The 23,064-nt window shown below is 46.3% G+C and overlaps 2 protein-coding genes across 4 annotated transcripts in view; both read left to right on the top strand.

Moving 5' to 3' along the window:
* Nucleotides 1-608: 608 nt before the first annotated feature.
* Nucleotides 609-22,198, top strand: LARP4 (La ribonucleoprotein 4). The gene is given in 18 exon segments (XM_035308833.1): nucleotides 609-779; nucleotides 6,213-6,357; nucleotides 7,102-7,260; nucleotides 7,522-7,597; nucleotides 8,072-8,208; nucleotides 8,594-8,697; nucleotides 9,744-9,854; nucleotides 10,253-10,306; nucleotides 10,952-11,161; nucleotides 11,646-11,749; nucleotides 14,617-14,850; nucleotides 15,629-15,677; nucleotides 15,872-16,030; nucleotides 16,417-16,538; nucleotides 16,822-16,990; nucleotides 17,184-17,412; nucleotides 17,415-17,536; nucleotides 17,538-22,198. Coding segments are annotated over 18 exon segments (2,337 nt in total). The 5' UTR covers nucleotides 609-761; the 3' UTR covers nucleotides 17,673-22,198.
* Nucleotides 22,199-22,758: 560 nt separating this feature from the next.
* DIP2B (disco interacting protein 2 homolog B) overlaps nucleotides 22,759-23,064 on the top strand; it is a 67,099-nt gene continuing 66,793 nt past the window's right edge. For all 3 annotated transcript variants that reach the window (XM_035308813.1, XM_035308810.1, XM_035308808.1), the window contains exon 1: nucleotides 22,759-23,038. In XM_035308813.1, coding sequence (XP_035164704.1) covers nucleotides 22,951-23,038 — 88 coding nt within the window. In that variant the 5' untranslated portion in view covers nucleotides 22,759-22,950. The remainder of the gene's footprint in view (nucleotides 23,039-23,064) is intronic.

Below are 23,064 nucleotides of genomic sequence, written 5' to 3'. Positions count from 1 at the left end.
TAGGTTGGAAATGAGGAGAAATTCCTTCTCAGAGTAGTGAGGCATTGGGACGGGCTGCCCAGGGAGGTGGTGGAGTCAGCGTCCCTGGGGGTGTTGAAGGAGAGGTTGGACGTGGTGCTTGGGGACGTGGTTCGGTGGTGCTGGATCGGTTGGACAGGATGAATTCGCCTTTCCACCACCACCGACTCCCTCAGGAACCCCCACGGCTCTGACGGAGGTGCAGGGGGAGCCTCGCCGGCTTCGTGCTGTTCAACACCGCCACCTGCCGGGGGGAGGCGAAGGCACGAAAATGGGGGCCAAACCGGGGGGCGAGGGGGCTGAGAAGCACAACGCCGAGACGCAGACTCGGCCGGGACAACAATCCGGGGCCGTTTATGTCACCCCGCAGCCCTCTCCCCTCACAGCGCCCCCATTTTGTCCCCCTCCCGCCCAGCGCCCCGGCGCATCCCACTCCACCCCGCGCGGGGGGAGCCAGCGGGGTTGGCTCCCCCTAGCGGCGCGCTTGGTTCCTTCCTCCCCCCCCCCCCTTCCCCCGGGGAGCGGAATGGGCTGGCCCGGAAGCGGCGGGCCCGGAAGCGCTCGGCTGAACCCGGAAGAGGCGGCGGCGGGCGGCGGGCGGAGGGCGGCGGGAGGGGGCCGGGCCTGGCGGCGGCAGCAGCGGGCGGAGGCGGAGCCCGGGTGTCCCCGTCCCGCTGGTGCGGCCGCCGCCGGGCAGCGGGGAGCTGGGGTCCAGGGGCAGCCGGGGCACCGGGGGAGGCACGATGCTGCTCTTCGTCGAGGTGAGGCCCGGGCCCGGCCGGGCCATGTGGCGGGGAAGGGCCGCGCACGTTGCTGGGCGCCCGGCGGGGGGGGGGGGAGGGGACGGGGCTGACACAGCAAATCCGGGGGTTGGGGGGGGAGGAGGGAGGGGGAAAATAACGGGGGCTCGGGGCTCTGGAAGGTTCCGCCGGGGGCGCGGAGGCGCTGCGGTGACCTTCGGGGAGCCCCGGCCCCGCGGCCTGCCCTGAAGGTGAAGCGGCGGCGGGGAGCGGGGCCTGCGGGGAGCGGAGCGGGGCTGGGCCCGGCCTCCCTCACGGCCCCCTCACAGCCCCGCTCCCCTCACGGCCCCGGCCCTGCTCCCTTCACGGCCCCCCGGGGCTCCCTCCCAGCTCTTTTTTCCTCCGAGGCCCGGAGTGGCGGCCGCGTCCCGCCGTTAATTCTGTTAATTCCCTTCCCGCCGCTCGGAGAGCGACTGAGGGCGGCCGGGGGAGGGCTGCGGGCGAGGCGGAGCGGCCCCGAGCGGCGCGGGGCTCGGCTCCGGGCTCGGCTCCCGGCTCGGCCGCTGCGTCCCCGGGCGCGGAGGTCACCCGGGGCGCTGCGGCCGCGAGGCGAGCTCCGGGCCTGGTTTCGCAGCCGCTGTTCCCGGCGCTTCGCCGTCGCCTTCCCGGCGGTCTGGGGAAGCACAAAACGGCCCCGGACTCTGGAAAAGCGGCCCCGGTGTTCGCTGCGCCAACGCCGGCCGCTGCTGCTTGAAACTTTTGCAGTAAGTCTCGTCCAGAAAGCGTGCAAAGCAACCAGCTGCTGCGTTACTGGAGAAGTAACCGAGGGGAGCTGAGCGATTGGGAACGGCGTGCTCGGGCCTGCCGTGGTGGTCTTCCACGTGAATGCGTTCTGCACTTAGAATATTTAAATAAAAAGGTTTGGGAGCGCTTTTTAAGCTGATTGCCTTAGTTCCGCAGCTGGAGTTGCGCAGAGATGGCACAGGCACAGAATGACGAGTCGTAAGAATTTGGTTTTCCAGTATTTAAGTGGAAGAGGAGCTCCTCGAGCTAATCCGAGCCGCGGCCTGGTGCCGGCAGCCAGGAGCCACGAGCAGGCAGCCTCGGCTGAAGCAGAGCGTGGCGGAGAGGAGCCGAGCCTCTGAGCAGCAGGCCTGGGAGCAGGTCCTGACCTCAGCTCAGAGCCCTGGAGGGGGCTTGGGCAGCTCAAAGGGAGCTGAAGTGAGCCAGGGGCCTGCGGAGCCAGGCAGCGTGTTTGGGATTTGGTGAATCCTGCGAAAAACCCAAACGTGGCTTGTTTTAGTCGCTTTGTTTGCTCTCCTTCCTTCTCTGTCGATAGCATCGGGAGTTAACTTCTGCGATCTTCACTCAGGGAACGTCAATACTGTTTAATTTTGAGCTTCTGGGAACGATCGTGACTTTTTGAAGGTGCCTTTTCCCCGCCGGGACAGGGAACTTGAGCTCTTCACCAGGTGTTGGGAAATGCAGTAGTCGAACGCGTGAAACCCCAGCATTTACCTCCGCTTCTCTGGGACTGCCTGAAAAATACACTACAGGACGGGATTGATCTAGAAGTCCCGAAGCTTTTGGGAGGATTAGCTGATTTACTTGAGCTGTCCGTGTTATATTTGAGGCTTAACTGCCGTGTGCATGTGCTGACCGGGAATTGATTTCTTCACGGCGTGAAGGGTGGAATTCTGCCTGCCCTGAGAGTCTCTTAGCTCAGAAAACTTGCTGAGGGGAGGTAATGGTGTAAGGCTCGTTGGTTTTCGTGCGTTAATATTTGGGGTGGGTGTTGGTTTTCGCTCGCAGCCAGGGCAAGCGGGCTGTTAGCGTTTGATAACCAAGCTGCGCTAGGAGTTTTAGTGAAAGCATCATGAAAAATACAACCCCAGCTGGGGGGTTGGGTCAGTTCGGTGCGTGTTCCCAGCTCACTAGGGCCGTATCAGTAATTCACTGGAAAAAACTGAAATCTGTGCGTTTGGGACGGGCGAAACGCTGCCCGGCCTGTCGCTGGCGATGCGTTTTGGTGGGAAACCCAGGGCTGGGAGGAGCAGCGAGCCTCGCTGGCACGGTTCACCCAGGAGGGAGCGACCCAGGTGAGCGCGGCGCTGTCTCAGATCCCTTTCCCCGGGGGTGAAGGGGGCACCCCTGCCTCTGGGGTGCTCGTACCGGCTGATGAGCAACCACGCCGCGTTCAGCGCAAGGGATTCTTTTGTGATTATTTACGCGTGTTCTGAGAGTTACCTGGGATACTTGGAGTGCTAGGCTGTTACGGGATAGCCCGCAGCCAGACCAGGAGGAGTTTGGCGCGCTGCTTTTGCTCTCCTCTTGCCTCGCTTTGCAGCCTGGATCAGCTTTGGGAAGGTGACAGTAGCTGCAGCAGCACGTGTCTGCGTCCGCTGCAGGTGTGGATTTCCCTACCCGTTGCGTACCCCAGCCACGAGGCTCCTCTCTGCCAGCCCCCCATAGACTCACTGACTTATTTTTGTTTTCTCTGCTTATTTTCCCCTTCTGGAGAATGTTTAGATTCCCACGCCACAAATTTTATGAAATTCGGTTTGGTTTTTCACTTAGATCCCCTTTTGGAGAGTCAGCTTGCTCTGGGAAGTTTGTCTCAAACTTTAAGGTTTTGATTGCAGGATGATTTGAGTTCACATTAAAACAAAATCCTTTAGGAAAAAGGGAGTTTTCACTTTTCTTGGCTTCTTTGAGTCTGTGACACCCAATTCAGACTGGCACAATCAGGAAAATTATCTTTGCCATCTTGTCAAGACGAGACAGAAGCTTTGATAGTCAATTTGGAGGAATTTCTGGAGGAGAATCTTTGATCCACGTTGGCTCAAAGTAATGTAAACCAGAGCGAGGCTCAGCCGGGGAGGACAGCTTGGTCAGCTCACGGATACCAGCGCGTGTTCCTAACCTTTGTATCTCTGTAAAGCTTTAACCTCACCATGAAAGTTCCCGACAGCAGCTGGGAGGATTGTTCCGCAGCCAATCAAGCGGCCTCGGTGTTTGCTAACCTCAGTTAAATACGCAAGAATCGGGGTTTTGGCCTTCCCTGCAGAAGAGCCCCTTGCCAGAGCAGAGCGGCGCCGCTCCTGGAGCGGAGCACGGTGGATTTCCAAAAAGCTTATGTAAATCAGGGACTTTTTATCTCCTCGGAGCCCACGGTGACTTGCTGTTAAGCTGCATGACATCAGGGCTGGGCCTTGCAGAGTTGCATTAAGCATGATTAAATGTTTCTAGAACAAAGAGGAAGTAGCCCACGCTGTGTTTCAGGTGTGTATTTCAGATGCTGTATTAATAGGTCCCCTCGGTTCTTTATCAGCCCGAGTCTCTTCCGCTTCTTGCAACTTTTCACTTGAACCTGCGATCTCTGAAATTCCACGTCAACGTGTGTGACTGTCGGTACTTGCTCAAGCGAGTAACGTCATCCTCTCTTCTCAGAAGGTTGGTTTTTAATTCGGATTTGCTTTGGGGACGTAGTAATCTCCCTCGAACGTTTCAGTTTCACTTCGTTGTACGTAAGCCTTCCAGCTCCTTCCATCTCGGCCTCAGTACCGACCTGTGAGGCACAAGATAGCGAGGCAGCGCTGAGTTTTATAAAATAAAGGCTCACCTGCTGGATGTGTCTTCTCTTCCTTTCCCTGTGATGAGAAGTAAATCCCGGGAAATGGGATCTGGTGGCTTTCTTAAGCAGGTGCTCGTGCTGACACGTGTGCCGCATCGCAGGAGCGACCAGCGCTGGTTTGTGGGTACAACACGTAACCGGGCCTTTCTTCTAACTTCTTGGTGGAGAGGAACTGCACTGAAAAATAAGAAGGGAAATGTGCGTGTCCTCTCACACCGAACTGCTGCTGGTTCTTCTTTCTGTTCCCAGCTGTATTCTGCTGGCATTCATGAAACAGGGTGAAAACTCCGTCACGGTGTGGTTGGAATTCATTGTGCCTCGGAGATTCTGAGTGCCAGAAAAGGCCACTCAAGTGGTGTCATCTGTGTTTTGCCCTCTGTCATGACTGTCATGAACTTCTCTGGGGTTTGGAGGCTTTTTGTTGCTGGATTTGGGCTTGTCCTTGTAGAAAATAGCTTTGGAACTAGGTGTGACCTTGGCAGAGAAATTATCTATGGAGCTATTGCAACTGCTTCCTTATCCTTCTGCTTTAGGCTTGAGGCCTGCTAGCCGCCACTCCTTGATTTCAGGCTCCAGCAGACTGGACTCTGAAATACCAAACTTCCTTGTTTGTGAATTTTGAGATAGGAGCAGGAATTAGTGGCTCCTGCCTCGTGGATTCAAGCAAACGTTGTGAAGGAAGTGGGCTCTCGCTTGGGGTCTGAAGGAAGCTGCTGGGAAGAGGTGGTGTTAGCTGCTTGGAGGGAGTCGGGGGCGCGTGGAAGGAGAATTCTTGCAAAAGCCTCGTTTTCTTCTCTGGGGGGCAGGAGTTGGTTTTATCACGGCAGAGTGAAAGCCATTACAGCGCTTATTTTCTGCGCCGATGCTGGATTATCGGGCTCCTTACCCAAATGCCTTCGAGCTTCTGAGCAGCTCTCAGGGGCTTTGGCAGGCGCAATCTTTTGCTGTAGAGGTAAGGAGGTTCACCTGGGCTTGGTGACAGGCTGGAGTCCAGCGCTTTCTCGTGTCGGTCTCACTGTTGACCCTCTTAGCTGTGGTCCTTGTTGCCCAGTCTTAAAGTTGGACGGTCCTGTTCCCCCCCCCAGCAGGCTGTGATGGTGCAGATATTTATCTTGGCGCTTCGAAAGCGTTTATCTCCTTGACTACAAGCTTAGGAGAGTTGTTAGCACGCGTTTCCCCCATCCCTGGAGGTGTTCAAGGCAAGGTTGGATGGGGCTGTGAGCAGTCTGGGTCTGCAGGGTTTGGATGGTCTTTAAGGATCCTTCCAGCCGAAACCATTCCGTGTGTGTAAGGTGTAGGTGAAGTCCTGGGGAAATCAGGGAACGCTTGTGCAATCTCACGAGGGCTCCTGCGGGAGCGTGGGCGATGCTTGGTTAGGGTGGATGTCACTCATTAAATTTAGTAACTCATTGGTTTCTTCACCTTGGAACGTAGTGGGTTTTGTTGTTTGCTTTTTAAGCTTCCCTTCTAGGAAGGGGTCTGGAGGAGGGAAAACTTCGCTTTCTGGTGAAAGGGGGAGTGGCGGATTATGAGAGTCAAGTCTTAAAAGCTCGTGAGTTACCAGAGCCCTTCACAGCGAGCCGCTTCCTCTACTGACGGTGTCAGATGTCGCAGGTTGGCAGAAATAAAATACGTGGAAAATAGGTAGGAGTTTCCCACTTTGGTTAATGAAAAATTACAGAGGTGCTTAATAGCCAGTCAGGGACTTGAGATGTGGATCTGTATCGGAAATCACTAAGTTCGCCCGTGTCATCTGGCTTGCCTCCCAGAGCATCTCTGGGTTGTTTTTCCTAACAGAAGCATTCTGCTCTCTTCAGCAGGTAACATCGAAAGGTGCTGGCTTAAACCCCAACGCAAAAGTGTGGCAAGAAGTACCCCAAGGGAGCGGTGAGGCTGTGCCGCCAACAAATGGCGCGGAGCACTCGTGGCAAGACACAGCAGCTGCTCAGGGGACTCATCCCGAGGGTGAGATGTCACAGGGCTGTGCTAAAGCTCTGGCCACGATACGTCCTCTGCTGTTAGCGCCGAGCGGAGGAGTTCAGCAAGGAAAAAGCTCGCGCTCTTGTCGTTATGGTTCTTAGTGCTGATGTAGCAACAAGCATGAAACAGATGTGGCAAAGCAGTAGACAGGAAAAACAATTGGTTACAGATCAGAGGTTGGGGCACTCAGGTTTTGTTCAGGAGTTCAAGAAGGAATCCAGAGCTCTGCTAGGACGGAATGCTTCGCCAAGGGTACCAGCGTTAAGGGGCCCGGTGATGACTAAGTAACGCGCTAAGAGGGGATCTTGACCCAGTGAACACGAAAGTAAGTTCTGAGGGCCACTTACAGTCCTGGTAGATCACCAAGGTGTGCTGAAAGCTGGTGCACAGTAGCAGTTGTACTGGAGTAGATACTGCAAAGCAGTCTTACAAAGTTTTTAGGAACTTTAAGGATATTAAACGCGAGGCAGAAAGCCTGTATTTAAAATCATCCCCACTTCTGGGGATCTTGCAATTTCACGATCCTGTTATTTACTTAGCCCGGAGACCCTAGTGCAAACTAGATCTTTCTGAAAATGGAGAGGTAGAAAGTGCTGTCCTGCCCACAGTGGACATTGAAGGTCTAAGCCTTTCGGGTGCAGCCTTGAGTATTTGAATGTCGGCATTTTCAAATAGAAGTAGGCTCAACCTTATAGTAGGTCTCCTGATGATGCTATTTTCTTTTACCAGGTAACATAGAGATTTCAGAGGATAGCTGCAAGCAATATGAAGTGATGTATTCCACGCCTTGTGAAGCTACAAGAAATGGCACAGGAGTTGATGAAGCGGCTGCAAATGGGATTGTCTTAGCAACTGAAGATCTTGGATACCAAATCTATGAAGTGTCCGGTGAGTATTCAAGTAAGAATCTGTAATCTTATGATGTCTGCTGCACTTAGAAATTTGGAATAGAAGCTTAGACATTTTTGAGGAGATCCAAGGCTGCTATCATGCTTGGCAAGCAGGTTAAGCCCATGGGTTCCAAATCATTTTGACAGGAATGATACCTTATTATCCAGGATTCATACGTCTGTTGTACAATGAAATGGGTTCTTGCGTTGTATTCTTAATGTGAAACTGAGATCTGATGGTGAATGTGATAAATTTCAGGTGAAGGCAGCTCCGCTGTGTCCACAGAAGACATTAGAGAATGCTTGAGAAAACAACTTGAATTCTGCTTCTCACGGTACAGTTGATGAACCCTTTGTTAAAATATTTAGCAAATATTTCCTTTTTTTGGCTTGATAACGTGTTACCATAAAAATGTTAACTGTGAGTGGAAGGAGTTGCTCACAATATGAAGCAAGATTTGCTGGAATCCTTGAGAATCCCAGTGGCGTGTTTTAGTCCTGTCCACGCGTCCCTGTCATCTAATGAGAGTCCAGCCTGACTGAGTGTTGCCAGAAGAGATGTCTGCAGAAAGGATTAAGACAAAGTGACATGCAGAACACTGTAATTTTCATCTTTTTTTAAGTTATCTTATTATTCTTTCTGTTCATCTGCATGAAATTCTTCCAGGAGCAAAAATCTGAGTATGTTTTGTTTGAGTAGCTGTGAACAGCATTGGTAAATACTTAAGCCTGTGGTTATCCTCTTGTTTTTAGGCTTCTCTAAGTAAAGTTTGGGATTTTTGTGAAGTAGTGAATGTATGTCTTTTCAGTGAGAATCTTTCCAAGGACCTCTACTTGATGTCTCAAATGGACAGCGATCAGTTTGTTCCAATATGGACAATTGCTAACATGGAAGGTATTAAGAAGCTGACAACTGATATGGACCTTATTCTTGAAGTTTTGCGATGTAAGTTTGCTTGTTTGGTGTCTATATTAGTAAAACAAAGAATCCATCCTTACTTTAAATAAAAAATGGACTAGTCTCTTGGCTGATTGTGGCATATTCTTCGGATAGATAGTGAAGAGAACCTAGCAAAGAACGTATAGAAGTGGCTGTTCCAGGCTCCTGAGTTCTAGCTATGCTTTATCCTGAACTTCTAAGTCTGTTGCAGTTAGAGACCAGTCTAGGATATTGTTAACAATGAAAGTGTTTTTTGGGGGGAAGTAAGCCTGCTCTTCTATTCACTGTGAAAAATACCAATTACTATAAGTAATTAAGTCTAGTACTGCTGAGATTTTACTTTGCTACGTACAATGTTCAGTATTAAGCCAATCTTTATATTTGGTTTTAGCTTCTCCTATGGTACAAGTGGATGAGACAGGAGAGAAAGTAAGACCAAACCACAAACGATGTATCATCATTCTCCGTGAGATCCCTGAAACGACACCCATAGAGGTAAGAATTATAAGGAAACAAAAGCCCGTTGATGTTTTTGGAAGGGGTCTTCAGCAATGCTTCAAACCTCAACAGGAAGTGTTGCTTAGAAGGTCAACTGGTATTTAATTAAACTCTGATGCTTTCCTTTAAACCAGTAAGTACTTTTCTCTGCCTGCATGCGCTGTTGAAAAAGCCAAACAATAACAAAAAATAGTTGCTGTTGCACCTCCCTATTACTTTCTAATATATAAAAATGCTTTTAAGAAAACTTCCACTGAAAATTGAGCTAGCTGGGCTTTTCTGGAATGAAGTTTGCACTGGTCGCTTTTTAGATCCAAAAATAAAATCAACCCAGGGCATAGTTTGGAATTCAGGCTGAATTTTTGTCACAGCGATAACTTTACTTGAAGTCAGATGGTTGTTTTGGCAGCCAGATATGTTATTAAACACACACATTTCTCATTCATTGTGGCCCAATATGAGCTGAGCTCATTATGTTCGGAGAAGGGAGGATAATAAAATTCCTACTGATATTTGGCTAATGGAATGATTTTGTTCTTTGTTTTTTAAAGTTGTAACACAGGGTATTTGTCTACTAGCATTTTTAATTAGTTCTTCTAATGCAAATGCTGAACAGCTGATTTGCCCTATGTAAAATCTGGTTGATTGTTGCAAAGCTGTCAAGTTGCCTTGGTTTAGAAATACTTCTTAGAATCACTGGTGTCTAGATGGTCTTGATCATCTGATTTTTTTTTTTTGTTACTTCTTTCATATAGAAGTATCACCAGTTCTACTCTAGTCCTGATTTTATTTTTAACCAGCTGTACCCTCTACATCTTATTGGGGGAGCTCAGCAGGCTGGGTTTGTATTATTTAGTTCATAAACTGGTAGAGGACAACTTGCTGTCCTGCAGACCTGTTGAAGGGAACCAAGGAGCATTCCTGGTCAAGAGAAACTTGCTGCTGAGGAGCTGGAGTCTGAAGTTTGGTTGCCTTACAGTTCATCTTACAGCTTAGAGCTTGAGCTACATCCCCTTAACTGCCTGACTTTTTCTCTTCCCTAGGAGGTTAAGGCTCTGTTTAAAAATGAAAACTGCCCCAAAGTAATAAGCTGTGAGTTTGCTCACAACAACAACTGGTACGTTACATTCCAGTCGGATACGGATGCCCAACAGGTAAGGCAGCCTTCGATTCTTAATGACATCTCCATTTTGTTATTGGTACTTGCCCTGCATTGCCCTGCTCAAGAGAAGCGTGTGTGTGCTGCCTGTACCTAAAAGGCTTGTTTGTTTATTTAGTGATTTCTTCACCACCCCCTTTGTTATTTTAAGAGGCTATTGGCAAATTCTAGTTAATAAGAAAAAAGCTGAGAAATTAGGGTTATAACTCTCATCTTCCTCCTGCCTCTATACTCAGCAGCCATAACTACCATCGAGTATCCTGAATTTGAAGTGTTAGTTAATTTAACAGGGCTAACAGGGAAGCATGTTGCTAGTATTTCATGTTAAATCATATAAAATCCTTCAAGCAGTATTCTCAAGTTATTCTAACGTCAATCTTTTTTTTTGTGCAGGCATTTAAATACTTAAGGGAAGAAGTGAAAACCTTTCAGGGCAAGCCAATAATGGTAAGGCTGTTTCATGTGAGATTTCAGAATAACATACTGTTTGTTGAAGTGATAGTGTGCATTTATGGGAGCGGGGAGGTAAAGAATTAACCGTGGGTTAGACAGTTCGTAACACTTGCTCTGTAGGCTATTAACTCGAATGAGGTTATGAGCAGCTTTGTAAAATTACCATTCGGTTACTGCTGGTTGTTCGCAGTGCTGCTTCCCAGGAGGTGTGAAATACATTCTCGTTTCATCTTCCCTTCTCTGCTTGCCCAAGAATCTGGGTCTGCAGAGCTCAGGAGAGGGACTCTTGCTATCATGAATCTCTGGTTTGTTAGCTGCTCTACAAATAAGGCTGAAGCCAGCTGGTTGTACTGCGAGAGCAATTGTCAAAGCTGGAGTCTGGACAATTACTGCCATAGAAAGCTGTGTTATTTTAAACTTCAGAGATTCTCTAGCTAAAGTAGCATATGTATCCTTCCTTTTAGCACATTCTAAGAATGTAATCTGCATTGATTTCTCCCAGTTCTTATTTGTAAGCAGTAACCAACCTACTTCCCCTTACATCCCTTCTGTTACAGTTTGAGTAGGCAATAAAGATTTCGTGTTCTGCTTCTCCTTTCCTCCCTTCTAATGCCTGTGATGTGAATTGATATCTTACAGGCAAGGATAAAAGCCATCAACACGTTTTTTGCTAAGAATGGTTACCGGGTAGTAGATTCCAGTGTTTATACTCAGCCAGTTCAAACACAAGCACAGTTTGCCTCACCACTGTTTATGCAGCCTGTATATAGTCCTCAGCAGTACTCTATTTACAGCATTGTGCCTCAAACATGGTCTCCAAGTCCTGCACCTTACTTTGAAACACCACTGGTGAGTAACAGTTGCTTCTTGCTGAAAACAAGGGGAGCTAGCCCAAAGCATCAGTAATAAATGGGATAACAAATCAGTGTGGGCTTTTCAGCTGCAGAGTAGACAGGTTTATTTGTCAGATTCCTCTGTTTTATGATGAATTATGCCAGGGACCTGATGAAACCTGTCAAAGACCTGTGGGTCTCTCTGTTGGCTGGCTACTGTTGTCAAAGTTTGTTGTGGAATTCCACTAGCCAGTGGCTGGTGTTACCAGAGGAGCTCTGTAGCTCTGTCAGGAACCAGAGGACTGGCGCTGAAGTAGATTTGCAGGCTGTTTATCTGGTGGGTTTTTCTCTGTAGTAGTAAGATTAAAACATATACTAGGTAAAGTAGCCCAGCATAAAAGTACACACAGACTAGATGAATAACTGCTGAAACTGATCTCGTGTATTTGCAAACGTTTTTCTTTCAAATTCAGCCACTGAGACTGTTCTGTCTGTTGCAGGCCCCCTTTCCTAACGGTGGATTTGTGAATGGCTTTAATACACCGGGATCGTATAAAACAAATGCTGCTTCTTTGAGTATAGGTCGCCCATTCCATAGAAATCGGTAAGATAGCAGTGTCAGTTGTGTGCTCTCTGAGAGTATTGATCCTGAAGTGTTCTTTGCGCTTGTACAGTGCCTCATAATGGGATTGGTTGCATGTTTTATTAAATACATGTGACATTCAACTTGATTTATACAAGAAAATAAAAATAAAGGTGGCAGCTTAAGATCCTAAAATACCAGACGTACGTGCTGGAAAGAGCAAAGGTAATTCCTGCAAAAGTCTTGGAGGAATTTCTGCAGACAAATAAATAACTTCCTCTTAAGGTAATACTTCTAATTATGTTTGTTATATGCAGATTATAAACTCCTGCAGCACAAACATAAGCTTTTCCTGTTGTGTGATTAGTCGTGCAGAGAGCCATTCATCTTATGCAGCTGAGAGTTGGATGCCCTGACTGCTTACGCTAAAACTGCTTGCTGCTGAGTCTGTTACTTGTAATTTATTTGCTTTATCCCCATCTTTCCTGATAACTGTACGCACTCAGCTCAGATATAAACATTGGGGTGGAGGAAACAGCTTTGTATTTGCTGGAACAGTACTCTGTAAATACAATAGGGTAGTAATCTGTTTGTGTGGGTGGAAATTGTTTTATTTGCAAGCTCTTTTACTGTATTCAGCGTGAGGGCTGGTAGCACGGGGATTGTTTTGTATACTGTTTAAGAAATGGGTTGACAACTGCCAGTTCCATAAGTGTTTTTGTGATGCAGTTAAGGTTTGTGGCAGCTGGTAGAGGATGAACTTGGAAATTTGGTCTGTGGTGACTCAGCGGTGTCTTAATACAGGCTCTGAGGCTGGTAGTACGACTCTACTTAGGAGAAGAGGCAGCTGATTCTGTTACAGCTGTGCAGCTTCCAACTAAGATACTCTTCAAGTTGATTTTTTTTGACTTAAACTGTGTCCAGACTTAAAAAAACTTGTAGAGCTCTTCACGTATATGGATCATCTCAGAAGTGTGGATGCTGAATATGTACAAAAGTAGTATGTGCCTGACGAGTAACATCTTGCCATGCCCACACGTTCACTGCCTTCTTGTAGATCACATCTGTTTAAAACTTAAAAAGCTTTAGGTTTTTAAAACTCATTGGGTTATTTTTAAGACTTTCATTTGTAAAACTTCAGTTATTGGGAAGTTACGGCTTCAGGGTCAAGCACATACAGGTTCTGCTGGTCTGTCTTGGTTGCCTTTATCTTTCCTATTAATCTTGCTCAACTGTTGTGCTCCTACCAAGCTCTGCTCTTGCAGTAATAAATCTTCATGTTCTAGAAGCAGACAGGAATTATGCTTCATCAGGACTCCTCTGCAGGCAGGGGACTGCCATAGTAACAGCGATGCACAGCCCTGAAGGTCTGGCCCAGTGATGATCAAGTATCGCGCTAAGAGAGAACAGGTCCAACAGTCGGTTGTCTGGGCAGCCTGCACTTCATGCTTTTCCTCCTTTTTGCTCTTTGCCATCATCTCTCTTTCTCTCTCCTCTTTTTTTCCTTCTTATCTTTCCTTGTCTTTTCTGCTTTGCTCTTCTGCCCAGATAAGATTGTGGCCTTCTCAATGACGGGTAAGATTATGAGATCTGAGGGCTGAACGAAGACCTGAGAACCCTTCCCATTTTAAGAGCGAGCTGAACAAAGTGGGAGAATTTAGTTGGCTTACCTCCTCTTCCCTCTGCTTGTTGCTGATAGAAAACTTGCCCTTATTGGGGCCTAGAAACTGGTTCTTACTGCTGCTTAAAGGTGCCAAGTATAAATTAGTCTTTGTTCAGTGTATTCTCTCTGGAACTGCAGAAGAGTTCATTCAGAGACGCTTGTTCAGCTGCTGCTTTTAGGTTTCTGCCCTGGCTCATTAAGCTTCATTTGTTTTGCCATACAGACAGTCACAAGTTAAATATTGGATTTTTGTCTGTAGCAAAACATTTGGTTAAGCTGGTTATATTTATTTTGCCCTGATTTGTTGCAACATCCTTGTGGGAAAGGCTGGGTTTTGTGGCAAAACCTACAGTGCTACTGTTGATAATCTTATGGCCAGCCATCTCAAAGGTAATTTAAACTGTCTTTGGCAAAGCAGATGAATTTGAACGCTCAGAATTGGGATATTAGAAGGTGGGTTTTGTTCTGCTTTCTGGCAGGTCGGGGTTTTTCTGGGTAGTTCTCCGTGTAAGACCCTGAGCTTTAACGAGTAGTAACGCTGAGCATGCACAGTTCAAAGGAAATAACAGCTTTGATGCTGAATAATCAATAACTGGGTAAAAGGTTTGAGGTAGCGTAAACTGCAGGGTCAGTCCTGCGGGTGTTTGGTAATAAGAGCAGTGGGGCTGAGATCCTGGCTTTTCAAGCCCAAGGGGATGTGGGCTCGGAGCTCCCCTAGCCTTATCTGCCCTGTTTTCTTCACCCTGTCCAGTCATTGACTACTCCCAGCTTCTTGTTTCAGTTCATTTTTTTGCTCATGGTGAAGTAAGTTTTGTTCCTCAGGCTTGGCTTAGTTCTCCAGCTGACTTTCCAAAGCCCTGTGTCCATGCTGCAGGTCCGGGTTTGGGTTTTTCTGGCTCTCGTACCGCCCCTCGTTCTGTGGCCTTTGTTTTCCCTTGGTCTCTGTCAGGCAGTGATCTCCGTGTTTCCTTGTACTGGCAGTGCTCGACAGGAAGGGAGGTTGTGAGAGAACTAGAATGAAAGGAGTAGACGAAGGTAAGGAAGAACAGATCCTGTTCTTCATCAGTGTTCAGGAAAGTTCAGGAACCAAGACTTGTCTGGTGAAGTCCCAGGACGTGCTAACCTCTCCTTTCTTGTCAGCCACAAACTAGCTGTAGTTGGTGGTAGCTCTGCCCTTGTTCTTAAAACTCGGGACTGCAGAGCCTCTTGTCTGTGTGTCCTGCAGCGTGAAGCCCCACTTCCGATCGTCAAACAGCTCCGAACATGCCGGGGAGGGTCCAGCTGCTGCCAGTACCATGTCAATGGGGGACGGACCACTGAACAGAACCAACTCGAGGAATTTTGTCATGGAGCGACATAGCAGTACGTTAACTGGGCACCAAGACCAAGGTTATTCCCAGAAGGATTCTCCTACCGCACAGATAGAGCAGAATGGAGATTATGGCGTTGGCAGGGGCAGGTAAAGATCTCTGTTTACTTGCTGTGACACAACAATGCGGCTGGGACGTGGCGGCGGAGGCTGAAATGACTTTGAACCAAGGATCATCAGCCAGTAGCACAGTGTATATTTCTGTAAACAGTGACCGGGGAAAAGTGACATCTAAATACATGGAGCATGATAAATCCTTAACTGTGAGCATGAATGTTTCCTGCCTGGCTGCACGCCTGTTAGTTCTGACAAATACCTTACAGGAAGATAGTAGGGTGTCTTTATTTCAGAGTAACTGATTAGTCTCCTGAAAAAAAAACAGTTGATGAATTCAAGTCGGGGTTTTTATTGGTGTAAATAATAAGCAAATCCTCAGTTTAGGAATTTGATGCTCCTAAACATTGTAAGATCAACTGTTTGTATTCTTTTGTCTCTTAATTCACATTTAAGACGCTTAAAAACTAAGAGACCAAGGTAGAGAAGTGAGAACCCAGGTAGATAAGTTTATTTCTATGAAGTTATAGAATATTATTCTATAATATTGCAGTCTAATTGTCACTGTGCTCGTTCAGATACAATGCTTTGGGTACCTCCTCCGTGGGGAGAGAAAAAGAGAAATTGTTTCCCGGGTTGGCTGTGTTCCAGCCGTGTAAGAGCTTTGACCTCCTGAAGATGGAGAACAGCCCGGCACTGTGTCTTGGGAAACATCAGTAGGCTGCTGCGAATCCCGCTGCCACAGGGTCCCTTTTGTGCAGCTGTGTGCTTGAGCTAGATGAATGCACGCAGTGACCTGTTTTTGCCTTTACAGGAGGAACATTTTCAGAGGTCGAAGAAGACGAGAAGATGACCGGATCTCAGTAAGTTCCACTTCCTGATTGCAAGGAGTTATGTGAAGTGCAGAGCATTGGCTTTGCATTTATTGAAGGAATGGCATAGTCCTTAAATTCTTGATTGTGTTGTGGGCATTCAGTGTTTCTAGAAAACTCACCAACGCTTGCTTTCATTACTGTCAGTGCGACGTCATGTCTTTGTTAACATTTTCCTTCTCTAGAGACCTCAGCCTTCGGCAGAAACAAAGACTCCAACACCAAAGTTTGACTTGCTAGCATCAAATTTCCCACCTTTGCCTGGCAGCACAGCAAAAATACCAGGAGAGCCTGTGCTGGAGAGCAGGATGTCTGACATTGTTAAAGGAATCTGCAAAGAAAAGGTACCTGCGCATCTCTGGCATGCAAACAGAAATACGGATATGCTGTGTCTCCCTTCTCCCCTGCTGAAAGAATTGTGTTAAAGCATTCTAATGTGCAGCTTTAAGTCTGTACATCATATTAAGAGCATTTTCTGCCTTTCTGTTCTTGGATTTCCTTGGCTTCCTGAGGCATCTGTAGTTAGCTACTGTAAGCTCAGGACTGTTCTGGCATAAAGCAGGCAAGTGAGGATTGTTGGCTGTTGAAGTTTAGAGCTGATGCTCCAGAAGTAGAATTCCTATAAATGACAGCCTTTGGAAACATCCCACATCTCTTGTACTGTCATGAGGAGCAATTTAAGTGCATCTGCTATTTTTTCCATACTTTGCAACTTACTCTTTCTGTACAGGAAAGCAAAGAGTTGCTGTCCAGCTGTCCGGCTCCTGCTCAGGAAGAACAGACGCACAGCACTGTCCAACAGCCCGTGACAAGCGCGAGTTCATCAGGTCAGAGTGAAGCTGTGGTGTTAAGGTATGCAGTTTCTTTAAACTGAGAGTATTAAAACTTGAGTGCTCTGACTAAGATTGTAGCTGGAGTCCTGCAAGGTGGCAATAATGTCTGTCCTTTCTTCTCTGTTTGTGGTAGGTGGCTTCTCTAGATGCCACTAGATGAAAATAACAAATTGTGGCAATAAAAGCTGAACCTTTCTGTTCTGCAAAAACTGCAATTGTGGCTTCAGAGATGGAAGACATCTTCTCAAACGCTGATTTCTGTGTTAGTAGTCCTAAACGTTAACTTGTTCTTGATTTAACAGCACGGTTCAGCCAGACAGCAAAACGGAAGAAGTGTCTGTTCAGAAAGATGTTACAAGCCACGCTTCTCCATCTGTGTCTGTCTGTCCTGTCAGTGCTGCAAAGCCACCAAGGACAAATACCACTTCACCTTCTACTAATGCAAGTGCAGCTCCTGCTGTGTTGATGCAGGTAAGGTCCGGAGCAGGGGCTGAGTGGACAACCTGGGGAGCTTTCACTTGGATGTAGCACCTGGGAGCTCTTTTGTGCAGTTGGCCACAGCTGGGAGTTAATCACTCCCTGTATGTGGTCTTGGAATAGTGTGGAAGAACACGGTGTGGGTATTCTGGTATGTAAACCTTGCTCTTCTCCCTTGGTCCCAAAGGAGCCACGCAAGCTAAGTTATGCTGAAGTCTGCCAGAAGCCCCCAAAGGAACCTCCTCCAGTTCCTGTTCAGCCTCTTCGGGAACTTCGCACCAACGTAGTTCCCCCTGCCAAAAATGAAGAAAATGGTACACCTGAGAAGGCTTTGGAGAAGCCTCACGACAAGGTCGAAGGTCGAATGAAGGATTATTCGGGGTTCCGAGGCAACGGGCCTCCCCGGGGAGCTGCTGGGAAAATCAGGGAACAGAGGCGCCAATTTGGACGCAGATCATCGCCTCAGGGAGCACCGCGACGTATCGGCAAGGAGCAGTATGTGCCACCTCGGTCACCAAAGTAACGCTGTCCAGCCAATTACTCTCTATTTAATTTGAGCTGTGGACTAATAAGCAGCAAAGGAGACTGTGAGAAAGAAGTATTCGTGAAGGGGAATACTGAACTGGAGTGTGGCTTGTATGGAGAAGTTGTGGAGGGTCCTAAAATTCATCTCTGAAAGTGATTTCACAAATGCTGGAGGATTCCAATCAATATAAATATAGAGATTATAATTTTTGTATTTTTGTTTTTAATTTGCAGAGGGTTTCCTGCTTGAAATCAGTTTTGGGGTTGTGAAACTAGCATTTTGACAAAGTGAGAGAATATGAATTGACAAATTAACGTGTCCCTCGGTGTAGGAGGAAAAGGATAAGAGATTATTATTTTTTTGAAAAATGAGCGTTTCTGTAAAATTAGAAGTTTTTTTTAACCTATTTAACACTTGGCTTGTAGGATGTTGCGTCTGCCATAATGGCCTTGCATTGCAGAGCACATCTGCAGCTGAGGTGCTTGGTCAGCGTGTGAGTTGAATGAGTGCAGCCAGATACTGTTGTCATCACTTAGTCACTGATGATAAAAACTGAATGTACTACTGTAGTAAACTTTGTGTTTCCAGCTTGGAGTAGAGTCTCTTGACCTTACTAGTAATTCATTCAGCAAGCTTTTTAAACTATATTTTTTACAGGAGACTGGATTGTAGATCAGAGCACATGGACAGCAAAAATTGTCTTGTATACGCACTTGGAAGGAGGCAGAAGGGAGCATGTCGGAGTTCTTCATTTGCCATTTTCCTTGCCTCCTTTTGAGGGCAACCTTATAGGGTTTTCGTTTGTTCGTTTGTTTTCTTGCTTGTTACTTTCTCTAATCTCTAACACAGACTTCTGTGGTATCTTGGTATGTTTTCCAGAGGCAGGCCCAGTGTAGGATTGATGGAGAGCTACGCAGTACGCGATGTTAGCTTCACAGGTGAGGAGCCTGGAATTCCAGCTGCAGACGTGGAATTCTCTCTTAGGGATGGGGACTGGGCACAGAGCTCTGTGCGCCCTGCCAGGCTTAAACTGAGGTCTGGTTTTGAATAGCTATTACTGACCTATCTTAGTGTTCTGTAGGGTATTGGATGCTGTATCTTAGAAATCAGGGTTTGTGTACTGGGAGCTCATTGTTTACAGCTAATACAGTAACAACTGACTTCTTTTGACTGTTCAAAGTGGAACTAAAGGTAAAGAATTAAACAAAAACCCTTGTGTTCAGAGAAGCTACTTGAAAGGTAGCATCTTGCCTAGCTTTATGCTGACTAAATTTGCAACACTATTGTGTAGTAAGTGGTTAAGTTTAAAGGTGATTACCATAATGACTGAAATAGGAAAATTCAGTGCATTAATCTGCCAAAATCAGCATGCCAGGGTTCAAAGTTCTGTATAAAGTGTTAGGGAAAAGTAGCTTCCAGCCGTAAGAATCACACCTTTTTTTTCTTTTCTTTTCTGTTTTTGTTTTTTTTTTTAGTGAATAGCAAGTGTACAAATTTAAAGTCGTAAGTTGTGAACACTGGAAAACTCAATTGTGATATATACCGTAAACATCTTAGTAATATATGCTAGTGTTGCCATTAGAATGAATGTAAGTGGCAGTTAAAATAACTGTGAAATTTTTCATTTTCTGATTTCTTAGCCAGATAACCCTTGGCGACTTCTTACTCAGTAGGCATTCTCTATCAACTGCTTTGAGAACACTCATATCTATTTTTATAAATATATATATAAAGCCAGAGTTGTCATTTCTCTAACTTATTATTCAGCTTGGCAATTGCTTTGATTTGATTCATAACACAATATAATGTATTTATGCAGTTAACTGTTCATTTCTAGGCATGTTATATATATATATATATATATACATATATTAAAAAAAAGCAAAAAACAACCAAAATCATTACTCACTTTTAGACTACCTGTACTAGGTTTGGAAGTTTTTTTTTTTTAATTTAGTAAAAATAAAAAAAATTTAAAAAATTGTTGATCACATCTACAGTTTAGGGATGCTTACAGAACCCTTCTCCGTTTATTTCAATAATGCTACGTTTGTTGGAATGATAGAGAAGTTTTAAGTGTTTTGAAATGTTAAAGTTCTGAAATGCAGTGAATTTCAGAGTTAAGTTTTAATCACTTTAAAGGCTATAAACAATTACTGCAGTCAAACTGGAAAAAAAAAAACGAGCTGTATGATAGTCACAGATGTTTAGATAGATGTGCGCTGTCATTGCGAAGTTGAATACGTTTTGGGATGCTGACAGCTGCCTTCAGCTGGTTGCTGTTTGCGAGGAAGTTCCTTGGGAAGAGGCTTTTGCAGATGTTGATCTCTGGCCTCCGTGGAAAAGGTGGCACGCTAACTGTGACCCGTGTAGGCGTCCGCTTTCAGTGCAGTGCATACGATAACCTTGTAGTGCTGAAAGAGAATTTTTTTCTTTTAACAATTGTGAAATGTAACTTGTTTCGTTTTCCTACATGTGGAAAAGGATTAACTGCAGTTCAGTCTTTCTTGAACGGTAATTGGAAAAACTTGACTGTGGAAAGGATGCTTTGTATGACCTGGGTGTGCATTTTCCAGCAGCAGAATATGGCTTTTGTACAGTGTATGCAAATAAGTCTGTAAACCTGTTGGCTTTTTCCAGCAAATTCAAACTTTTATCAAATTAGGGCACTCATAATTATTTATTTTAGACCTGTGTGCAAGGATTTAACATTAGCATTCCCCTCCTTCCCTCCCCCCTTGCAACTTATACTGTTCTTTGTTGTTTTTTTTTTTTTTTTTTAATTTGTACTTCTTTGTGTGTCGGGGGGAATAACCAAGTAAATATGAAGGCTGTGAAAACCATAGTTCTGTGTGCAAGTTCTCCTGCAGTACTTGTATTGCATGGCAAACATTTAACTCGGGCTAGCTGCTAAATTCTCATCCCTGTAACGTACTGGGGCAAGCTGTTGCGTCTCTCCCCATGAAGTTTGCCTGTTCTGACTGGGGAAAACAGGGACAAAAAGATCACTTGGGAGCCAGATTGACTGCTGGGGGCAACTCGTTGGTTTCACTTTGGTTGTATCACATCAGCAGCAGATTCGAAACTGCCCCGTGTTCAACAGCAGTGTTCAGAACGCACTTGAAATAATAAATAACAGTTCTCAGTGGTTCCTTCTTGGTAGCTTACCACATGATGTAAACACACATTTTCCTACTCTGCTGATATTAAATACCAGAAGGTGCAAATCACACGAGTTTAAATTTAATGAACTGTTGTGACTTGTTTTCAGAATTGTTGACTTTTTGTTAGCTACAGAAGTATACTTCCCCAGTTAAGTTCTTTTCCAAATTATTGTGCATGGAGAAGATTGGGCCACTCTCTTGTATTTCTGCTGGGGAGTGAAAAGAGGAGTAATTATTTGCATGTGATAGTAAAATTAAAAGTGCAAAATTTCTTTTGATTTCTAAAATTTAGTTTTATAGTATCTTACATTCCTGCTTTGTTTTTTTTTTTTTTAAAAAAAAAAAGTTAGCTTGGCACAGTATGATGGTGCAGTTTTAGCAGTAGGTTTTAAAAAAAAAATGTAACCCACTCTATTAACCAGAAGAGAAAGATGATACTGTGGCAGATCAGTAGCAAATAAGTGACTTAATCGATGCTTTACTGTAGTTAAATAGCTATGGCCTTACTACTTTGTCAATATCAGCTTAATTGTCTTGAAAATGTCCGCTATTTTTACTGTTACCCAAGTGAACGGTCACCTGGGGTAAAATATCTGGTATGTACAGATGATATTTTAAATTTGTAAAATGCGCCGTATTACAGACAATGCAACAGAAATGCACTTCGGGGGGAAATTGCTTCTGATAAGTTTTTTTGTAAATCCTTGATTACTACAGATATGCAATAGAATTTTTGTTTCTAATTTTGATATTTCCTTCTGAAACATAAGATTGTTGCCATTAATCTGAATGATTTATCATGCTCTTCTTTGTGTGTATATATTACATATAGTCTGAGCTTCCTTTAGGATGGTACATAATTTTGGTTTGGTGTAGTATTTTAGTTGGCTCTCCTCTTCCGTGCCTTTAGCATAGGCACTTCGAGAGGCTTATTGAGTCTGTTTTTAATGTACAGTTGGGAGGACTTGAAATGGAGTTAAAGCAACTTATTTCTGAAAAATCCATCTGCAAACTAACCTGTAACAACTTTAAAATTTTATATTTAAGAACCAGAGGTTTATTTTTATGGAGCTTCAGTTATGGATACAGTTTCCAGAAATGCAACTTCAACTATAAACAGACTGTGCATAAATGGTTTTTGTTCTAATTTTTATAGAATACAAAATATTCAGATAATATATTGAGCTCAAGTTACTACAGATATCATGTTCCTCCCCCATGAATCCAGCTTCCCCTTGGCATTTATCTCTCTTCAAAGTGGTAGGGCTTCAGTGAAAGGAGAAAAAAGCAACCTATCTGGCTTCTATACTTTGTCTGTTCTGGTATATATTCCTGTTGTCAACCCTGTCCAAAACAAAATTTGTGTAAAGTAGGTTCATGCTTTAAATGTTAAAATGATAATACATGTATTTGTATTTGTTTTTGACATTGCCAAGGTGCTATGGGAAATTGAAATAACAGTTAGAAAAATAAAGCTGATTTAAAAAAAAAAAAAAAAAAAAAAAAAAAAAACACCACAAAACAAAAACACCAAAACCCCAAGCTCTTGCTGGCCTGTGTCATGTTGTGATGCTGAACGCGTTCTCCTTTACTCGGGTACCTCACATATTCAGTGCCCTGCTCGTTACCCTCACCTTTATTTCATCAAATGCCCCTTACCCTCGCCTTTACTTCCCTCACCCTCCACCCTTGCCCCCTCTAAGGGACGAAGTTTGGGCCCTGGGCCAGGTTTCCCCTCACCCTCAGCTGCCTTTTCCCTCCCCCTGAGCCAGTTTCGCCTCCCCTTACCCCAAACCGCATCTTTCTGAGGTAAATTTTCCTCCAACCCCCCCCAGCTTCCCCCATAGCGCTGCGTGGGGCCGGCAGCCCCCGCTCCATCTTCACGCGTCCCTCAGGGGGCGGGCGGGGGGGGGGTCGCGGCTGTTTTTCGGCTCGGAACCGGGGCCGAGAGGACCCGGGGCGGGGGGGGTGGGCGCTGAGGGGACCGGGCCGTGCCGTGCCGCCGGGGGGCGCGGCGGCTGCGAGGTTTGGCGGCCGCTCCGTCCCTTCCTTCCCGCCCCGTCCCGCCCCGTGACGCGCAGGAGGTGCTGGCGCTCAGCATGGCGGAGGTGGCGGCCGCTCCCGCCGCGCCCGCGACCCGGAGCCCCCGGCGCTGAGCCGGAGCCGCACCGAGCTCGGCGGCCGGGCCTGCCGGGGGTCCCTTTCCCCTTTTCCCCCTTCCCCCCTTTTTCCCCCTTTCCCTTCCCCGTCTCCTTCTTCTCGCCATGGCCGAGCCGGCGGCCGCGGGCGTCTCCTCGCTGCCCCGCGAGGTCCGCGAGCAGCTGGCGGAGCTGGAGCTGGAGCTATCGGAAGGTGCGGGGCGGCTGTGGGGTGGGGGG

This window comes from Oxyura jamaicensis, chromosome 33, assembly GCF_011077185.1.
Source record: "Oxyura jamaicensis isolate SHBP4307 breed ruddy duck chromosome 33, BPBGC_Ojam_1.0, whole genome shotgun sequence".
In the NCBI taxonomy this organism is placed as follows: Eukaryota; Metazoa; Chordata; class Aves; order Anseriformes; family Anatidae; genus Oxyura; species Oxyura jamaicensis.
Note: the sequence above shows the minus strand (reverse complement) of the source record. Positions and strands in the feature narration are given on the sequence as shown.